Source organism: Serinus canaria, unplaced genomic scaffold (assembly GCF_022539315.1).
Source record: "Serinus canaria isolate serCan28SL12 unplaced genomic scaffold, serCan2020 HiC_scaffold_367, whole genome shotgun sequence".
Taxonomy (NCBI): Eukaryota; Metazoa; Chordata; class Aves; order Passeriformes; family Fringillidae; genus Serinus; species Serinus canaria.
In genome coordinates, this window is record NW_026108481.1 from 1 (window position 1) to 8,757 (window position 8,757).

Genomic DNA, 8,757 nt, shown 5'->3' on the forward strand with positions numbered 1-8,757 from the left:
CATTTGGGGTATTCAGAATATTTGGGATATTCGGAATATTTGGGACATTTGGGATATTTCAGACACTGGGGATATTCAGGAGCTGGGAGGGAATGGGAAGGAGATTCCCGAGGATGGGAATGGGAAGGGTGGGAAAAGTGGGAATGGAGGAGGAGACTGGGGAGGAATTTTGGCAATTCCCGGCTAGGAGGGGCTGGGAAAGAATTCCCAGAGAATCCCTGGGAGTGTCCGAGGAAAGGCTGGAAAATCCCAGGATTTTGGTGTGGGGGTGGGGTGGGATTGAAGGTCCATGGATCCCATCCCAAACCATTCTGGGATTCTGGGATCCAGGATCCATCCCAAAGGATTTTTGTGGGATTTGGGATGGAGAAGGGAAGGGAGACCCTGCCTGGAGTCCCCAGTTCCCAGGGAATTCCCAAAATTCCTTCATGGAGAAGAGCTGGGATGGGGATGGATCCAATGCCAGGCTGGGAGAGCTGGGAATGGAGGGAATTCCTTGGGAAAAGGGAGGGAATTGGGAAGGAATTCCCAGAGACTCCCTGGGAATATCCAAGAACACCTTGGAGTACCATGGGAATTGTCAGGACGGGAATCCCACCCCAGCCAAGAGCGACGAATCCTGGGCGGAAATGTCTGGGATGGGGGTGGGAAATTTGGGAATTGGGGAGGAAATTCCCGCCGGTGACTGGACTGCGGAATTCCCAGGGCTGGGCCAGCAGAGCGATCCGTCGGGATTCGCGCCGGCGCTGAGCCCCGGCAGCCCCCTGGTGTCGCCGCAGCTGCCGCCGGCGCCGCCCGCGCCCGGCTACCAATCGCCGGAGCTGAAATCCTGGCAGGCCGGGAACGTCGGGAATAACGGGTGAGGGAACGGGGGCGGCGGGACAGCCCTTGGGAAGGGGCCGGTGGGAATGTCCATCGGGAATGTTCATTGGGAACGTCCATTGGGAACGTCCATTGGGAATGTCAATCGGGAATGTCCATTGGGAATGTCCATTGGGATCATCCATTGGGATTGTTCATTGGGATCGTCCATTGGGAATGTCCTTTGGGATTGTCCATTGGGAATGGCCGTTGGGAATGGTCATTGGGAATGTCCATTGGGAATGGCCGTTGGGAATGTTCATTGGGAACGTCCATTGGGAATGTCCTTTGGGATTGTCCATTGGGAATGGCCGTTGGGATTGTTCAATGGGAATGTCCATTGGGAATGTCCTTTTGAATTGTTCTTTGGAATTATCCATTGGGATCGTCCATTGGGATTGTCCATTGGGATTGTCCATTGAAATTATCCATTGGGAATGTCCGTTGGAATTATCCATTGGGAATGTACATTGGAATTGTTCCTTGGGATTATCCATTGGGAATGTCCATTGGTATTATCCATTTGGATTGTCTATTGGGATTGTCCGTGGGAATTGTCCATTGGGATTATCCATTGGGAATGTCCATTGGGATTGTCCTTTGGGAATGTCCTTTGGGATTATCCATTGGAATTCTCCATTGGCATTGTCCATTGGAATGTCCATTGGAGTCATTGGGAATGTCCTTTGGGAATGTCCATTGGGAATGTACATTGGAATTGTCCCTTGGGATTGTCCATTGGGAATGTCCAGTGGAGTCACTCGTTGGGATTGTCCATTGGGATCGTCCACTGGGATCGTCCATTGGGAATGTCCATTGGGATTGTCCATCGGGAATGTCCTTTGAGATTGTCCATTGGGATCATCCATTGGGATTGTCCCTTGGGATTGTCCATTGGAGTCACTCATTGGGACTGTCCATTGGGAATGTCTGTGGGAATTGTCCATTGGGATCATCCATTGGGAATGTCCATTGGAGTCATTAATTGGGAATGTCCATTGGAATTGTCCGTGGGAATTGTCTTTTGGAATTGTCCATTCGGATCATCCACTGGAATTATCCATTGGGAATGTCCATTGGGATCATCCATTGGGATCATCCATTGGGATCATCCATTAGAATGTCCATTGGGATTGTCCATTGGGATTGTCTATTGGGATTGTCCATTGGAGTCATTAATTGGGAATGTCCATTGGGAATGTCCATTGGGATTGTCCCTTGGAATTCTCCATTGGAATGTCCATTGGATTGTCTATGGGAATGTCCATTGGGATCATCCATTGGGATCATCCATTGGGATCATCCATTAGAATGTCCATTGGGATTGTCCATTGGGATTGTCTATGGGAATTGTCCTTTGGAATTATCCATTGGGATCGTCCCTTGGGATTGTCCATTGGAACTGTCCTTTGGGATCATGCACTGATGCACTCATTGGGATTGTCCTTTGGGAATGTCCATTGGATTTTGCCATTGGAGTCACTCATTGGGATTGTCCAGTGGAATTATCCACTGGAATTTTCCAATGGAATTTTCCAATGGAATACTCCATTGGAATTGTCCTCTGGAATTATCTGTTGGAATCATTCTTTGAAATCATCCATTGGGATCGTCCATTGGGATTATCCACTGGACTCATTAATTGGAATTTTCCATTGGATCATCCATTGGGATTGTCCATTGGAATTTTCCATGGCAGTTATCCATTGGAATTATCAGTTGGGATTGTCCCTTGGAACTGTCCATTGGATTCGTCCGTTGGGATCGTCCAATGGAACTGTGCAATGGAATGATCCACTGGAATCATTCCTTGGAATTATCCATTGGATTTATCCGTGGAATCACCCATTGAGATTAGCCATTGGATTTATCCATGGAATCACCCGTTGGAATCATCCTTTGGAATGGTCCATTGGAATCATTCTTAGGAATTATCCAGTGGAAACGTCCATTGGAATTTTCCATGGGAATTTCCCATGGGAGTCACTGGGATTACCTATTGGACTCATCCATTGCAATTTTCCTTTGGGATTTGCCATGGGAATTGCCCTTTGGAATTGTCCTTTGGAATTATCCATGGGAATTATCCGTGGGAATTATCCATGGGAATTGCCCTTTGGAATTATCCAGTAGGATTATCCATGGGAATTATCCGTGGGAATTATCTATTGGAATTACCCATGGGAATTGTCCATGGGAGTTATCCATTGAAATTGTCCTTTGGAATTATCCACTGGGATTATCCATGGCAATTATCCATGGGAATTGTCCTTTGGAATTATCCACTGGGATTATCCATGGCAATTATCCATGGGAATTGTCCTTTGGAATTATCCACTGGGATTATCCATGGCAATTATCCATGGGAATTGTCCTTTGGAATTATCCACTGGGATTATCCATGGCAATTATCCATGGGAATTGTCCTTTGGAATTATCCACTGGGATTATCCATGGCAATTATCCATGGGAGTTGTCCATGGGAATTATCCGTGGGAGTCACTCATTGGAATTACCCATGGGAATTATCCATTGGAATTATCCATGGGAGTGCCCCCCTAGGAATTATCTGTTGGGATTATCCTTTGGATTTATCCAGTGGAATTATCCCTCGGAATTATCCTTGGGAGTCACTCATTGGGATTGTCCGTGGGAATGACCCTTTGGAATTATCCATGGAGGTTATCCATTGGAATAACCCTTTGGAATTATCCATGGAGGTTATCCATTGGAATAACCCTTTGGAATTATCCATTGAGTTTTCCATTGGAATGACCCTTTGGAATTATCCATGGAGGTTATCCATTGGAATGACCCTTTGGAATTATCCATTGGAGGCGTCCCTTGGGATTGTCCATGGGAATTATCCTTTGGAATGCTCCTTTGGAATTATCATTGGAACCATCCATTGGAGTCACCCATTGGAATTATCCATCGGAATTCTCCATTGGGATCATTCTCTGGAATCATCCCTGGGAATCGCCCTCTGGAATCATCGCCATCCCTGGGAATGGGATCAGGAAGGAGATGGGATGGAGCCGGAGCAGATCCCAACCCCCCGCTGGGATCCCCATCCCCAAATCCCCAAAAGCTTCGCTCCGGAGGGCACCGAGAGCCGATGATCCCGGGAATTCCCGAGGGATCCACGTTCCCTTTGTTGGGAATGGGATCAGTTCGGAGCCTTGGGGATGCAGAGACATCCCGAGGAATTCCAGCCCTTGGGATGGGGCCCTGGATCCCTGGGAATGGGATCGGGAATGGGGTCGGGATCGGGTGGATTTGGGATGGGAGCAGCTGCAGGGAAAGGTGGGATTGGGGTGGGATCTTGGGAAGGAATTCCCGGCCGGGCTGGAATTCCCAGAGAATCCCTGGGAGTGTCCAAGGAAAGGCTGGAGCAGTTTGGGATGGTGGGAATGGGATGGGATTGAAGGTCCATGGATCCCATCCCAAACCATTCCGGGATTCTGGGATCCAGCACACTCAGGATCCATCCCGAGGGATTTTATGGGATTTGGGGATGGAGAAGGGAAGGGAGACCCTGCCTGGAGTCCCCAATTCCCAGGGAATTCCCAAAATTCCTTCCTGGACAGGAGCTGGGATGGATCCAAAGCCAGGCTGGGAGAGCTGGGAATGGCAGGAATTCCCTGGGAAAGGGGAAATGGGATTGGGGAAGGAATTCCTGGCTGGGCTGGAATTCCCAGGGAATCTGTGGCCGTCTCATCCCTGGAACTTTTCCAAGGAAAAATCAGATCCTGAAATATTCCCGTGGCTTCTCCTCAAGATCCGTTCCCCACAAACCATCCCAGAATTCCCTGAATCCCAGTTCCTCGCGGAACAAAGGGAATTCCCTGGGAAAGGAGGAGGAATTTGGGAAGGAATTCCCGGAAAACCCCTGGGACCACCCCAGGATCACCAGGGTGGAACTGGACCACAACAGAACCGAACCTCCGCCATCCCAGTGCCGGAACCCTTCGGAATTCCAGGTTTTTCCGGGATCCCGGCCGTTCCCGACGCCCTTTCCCGGTTTTCCAGGGTTTTCGGCCCGGCGGGCGCGGCGCCGGCGGCTCCGCAGGGGATGTACAACAACATGAGCATCACCGTCTCCATGGCCGGACCCGGCGTTCCCGGCATTCCCGGCCCCGGTGTTCCCGGCCCCGGCATTCCCGGCCCCGGCGTTCCCGGCTCCGGTATTCCCGGCTCCGGCGTTCCCGGCGGCTCCGGCGGCGTTCCCGGCGGCGTTCCCGGCATGGGCGCCATGGGCGGCGGCATTCCCATGAATCCCGTCATGGCCGGCATCAACTCCATGTGCTCGGAGCAGGTGGGAGCCGCCGGGAGGGAATGGGATCGGGATCGGGATCGGGAATGGGATCGGGAATGGGATCGGGAATGAGATTGGGAATAGGGATCGGGATTGGGATTGGGATTGGGAATGGGGATGGGAATGGGGTGGGAATGGGATGGAGGTGAGGGTGCAGGAAGATCTGGAGAGGTTCCAGGTGGTGGGATGGGGCCGTGGATCACTGGGAATGGGATTGGGAATGGGATCGGGAATGAGGCAGGAATGGGATTGGGAATGGGATCAGGAATGGGGCCATGGATCACTGGGAATAGGAAATAGGACTAGGAATGGGATTGGGAATGGGGCTGTGGATCCCTGAGGAGATGGGAATGGGATTGGGATCAGGAATAGGATCAGGAATGGGGCTTTGGATCCGTTCCCGTTTCCTCTGGAAATGGGAGTGGGATCAGAAATAGGATTGGGAATGGGGCTGTGGATCATTGGGAATGGGACTGAGATCAAGAATGGGATCGGGAATGAGTCCATGGATCCCTGGGAATGGGGAATGGGATCAGAAATGGGATCAGGAACAGCACTGTGGATCCCTGGGAATAGGACATGGGATTGGGAATGGGATTGGGAATGGAGCTGTGGATCCCTGGGAATGGGACATGGGATTGGGAATGGGAATGGGATGGAGTTGGGTGGGGTTGGGGGTGCAGGAACATCTGGAGAGGTTCCAGGTGCTGGGATGGGTCTGTGGATCACTGGGAATGGGATTGGGAATGGGATCAGGAATGAGATTGGGAATGGAGCCGTAGATCCTTGGGAACAGGGAATAAGATTTGGATCGGGAATGAGATTGGGAATGATGCCATGGATCCTTGGGAATAGGGAATAGGATCAGAATGGGATCAGAAATGGGATCAGGAATGGGATGAGCAATGGGCCCATGGATCACCGGAAATGAGGATTGGGAATGGGATCAGGAATGGGATCAGGAATGGGGCCGTGGATCACTGAGAATGGGAATGGGATCAGGAATGGGGCTGTGGATCTATTCCAGTTTCCACTGGATAGAGGAATGGGATCGGGAATGGGATTGGAAATGGAGCCTTGGATCCCTGGGAATGGGATCAAGAAAGAGATTGGGAATGAGGCCAGGAATGACTGGGAATGGGGAATGGGATCAGGAATGGGATTGGGAATGGGGATGTGGATCTGTTCCTGTTTCTATTGGAAATGGGAATGGGATGGGGAATGGGATGGGGAATGGGAATGGGGAATGGGAATTGGGAATGGGGTGGGAATGGGGATGGGGAATGGTGTCAGGAATGGGATGGGGAATGGGATCGGGAGCTGGTGGATGTAGGGCAGGAGCAGCTCTGGAAAGGGGAAGGAGAGGAGGAGAACGTTGGAGCAGATCCCGACATCCCATTGGGATCCCCACTGATCCATGGAGATCCCATCCCAAATCCCACCAAACCCCACTACGGAGGTGGCTCTGTGCCTATCCTGGATCCCGGAATTCCGGCTGGAATGGGATCGGGAATGGGGCCATGGATCCCTGGAAATAGGGAATGGGATTGGGGTCAGGGTTGGGATAGGGAATAGGATCAGGAATGGGATCGGGAATGGGATCAAAATGGGAAGGGCATCGGGAATGGGATCAGGATTGGGAATGGGATCAGTAATGGGACAGGGAATAGGATCAGGAATGGGATTGGGAATGGGATCGGGAATAGGATCGGGAATGGGATCAGGACTGGGAATGGGATTGGGAATGGGATCGGGAATGGGATTGGGAATGGGATCGGGAATGGATCAGGACTGGGAATGGGATTGGGAATGGGATCGGGAATGGATCAGGACTGGGAATGGGATTGGGAATGGGGGGATATAGGGTGGGAATGTGTGGAAGGAGAGGACGAGAATGTTGGAACAGCTCCCAACTGCCCAATTGGGATCCATCACTGATCCCCATCCCAAACCCACCAATCAAACACGATGTCCATCCCAACCCCACCAATCACACACGAGGTCCATCCCACCCCCACCAATCACACACAAGGTCCATCCCAAACCCCACAGGTCTCCCCAGCCCCACCAATCCACACGAGATCCATCCCAACCCCACCGCACGAATCCATTGCAAACCCACCAATCACACACGAGGTCCATCCCAAACCCACGATATCCATCCCAACCCCACCAATCACACCGAGGTCCCATCCCAAACCCACGAGATCCATTCCAAACCCCACAATCACACACAGAGATCCATCCCAACCCCACCAATCCCACACGAGGTCCATCCCAAACCCCACGAGATCCATTGCAAACCCACCAATCAACAACACGAGTCCATCCCAAACCCCACGAGTATCCATCCCAACCCCAACAATCACACACGAGATCCATCCCAAACCCCACGAGATCCATTCCAAACCCACCAATCACACACGAGGTCCATCCCAACCCCACCAATCACACACGAGGTCCATCCCAAACCCCACGAGGTCCATCCCAACCCCACCAATCACAGACGAGGTCCATCCCAACCCCACCAATCACAGACGAGGTCCATCCCAGCCCCACCAATCACAGACGAGGTCCATCCCAGCCCCACCAATCACAGACGAGGTCCCTCCCAGCCCCACCAATCGGGTCCGTCCCGCAGGTGCCGGAGGCGGCGCTGAGGCCCCCAGGGCTGTTCTGTAACCAGCTGGGCCCCGCGGAGCTGCTCAAGGCCGAGCCCGACGGCGCCCAGGTCAGTTGGTGCTCCTCAGATGTCACCAGAGCTCCGGGGGGGGACAGTCCCAAAACTCCGGGAGGTCCCCGGGGGGGTCACGGAATGGGGTGGGTTGGGTTGGGGTGGGTTGGAAGGTTCTTCCAGGTCATGGTTGGCACCAGGGTCACACCAGCGTTGGGTGGCACCCGTGGGTGCCACCTCTTGGGGCTGAGGTCACCAGGGGCACACCAATGTTGGTGACATCCAGTGGGTGACACCTCCTGGGGTTGGAGCCACCATAGTGCCACCAGCACTGGGTGACATTTCTTGGGGGTGAGGTCACCAAGGTCATAACAATGCTGGTGACACCCAGTGGTGCCGCCACCTCCTGGGGCTCAGGTCACCATGGTCACACCAGCATTGGGTGACACCCATTGGGGTTGGTGCCACCAAGGTGCCACCAGTGTTGGTGTTACCCACTGGGGTTGAGGTCACCAAGGTGCCTCCGGTGTTGGGTGACACCGAGGTCACACCAGTGTTGGGTGACACCTCGTGGGGCTGAGGTCTCCAAGGTCACACCAATGTTGAGTGACATTTCTTGGAGTTGAGGTCACCATGGTGCCACCAGTGTTGGTGTCACCCATTGGGGTTGAGGTCACCAAGGTGCCTCTGGTGTTGGGTGACACCAAGGTCACACCAGTGTTGGGTGGCACCAATTGGGGTTGAGGTCACCAAGGTCACACCACACCCAGTGGTGCCACCACCTCTTGGGGCTGAGGTTGCCATGGTCACACCAGTGTTGGTGACACCCACTGGGGTTGGAGCCACCAAGGTGCCACCGGTGTTGGGTGACACCCAGTGGATTTCAGGTCACCAAGGTCACACC

The 8,757-nt window shown here is 52.8% G+C and overlaps 1 protein-coding gene across 1 annotated transcript; it reads left to right on the forward strand.

Annotated features, from left to right (window-relative positions):
* The first annotated feature begins 629 nt into the window (after nucleotides 1–629).
* Nucleotides 630–8,751, forward strand: LOC115484982 (nuclear receptor coactivator 1-like). Its single transcript, XM_050987875.1, has 3 exons — nucleotides 630–859; nucleotides 4,894–5,179; nucleotides 7,821–8,751. The coding sequence occupies exons 1-3, from the start codon at nucleotides 630–632 to the stop codon at nucleotides 8,130–8,132; spliced, it is 828 nt and encodes a 275-aa protein (XP_050843832.1). The 3' UTR covers nucleotides 8,133–8,751.
* The last annotated feature ends 6 nt before the right edge of the window (nucleotides 8,752–8,757 follow it).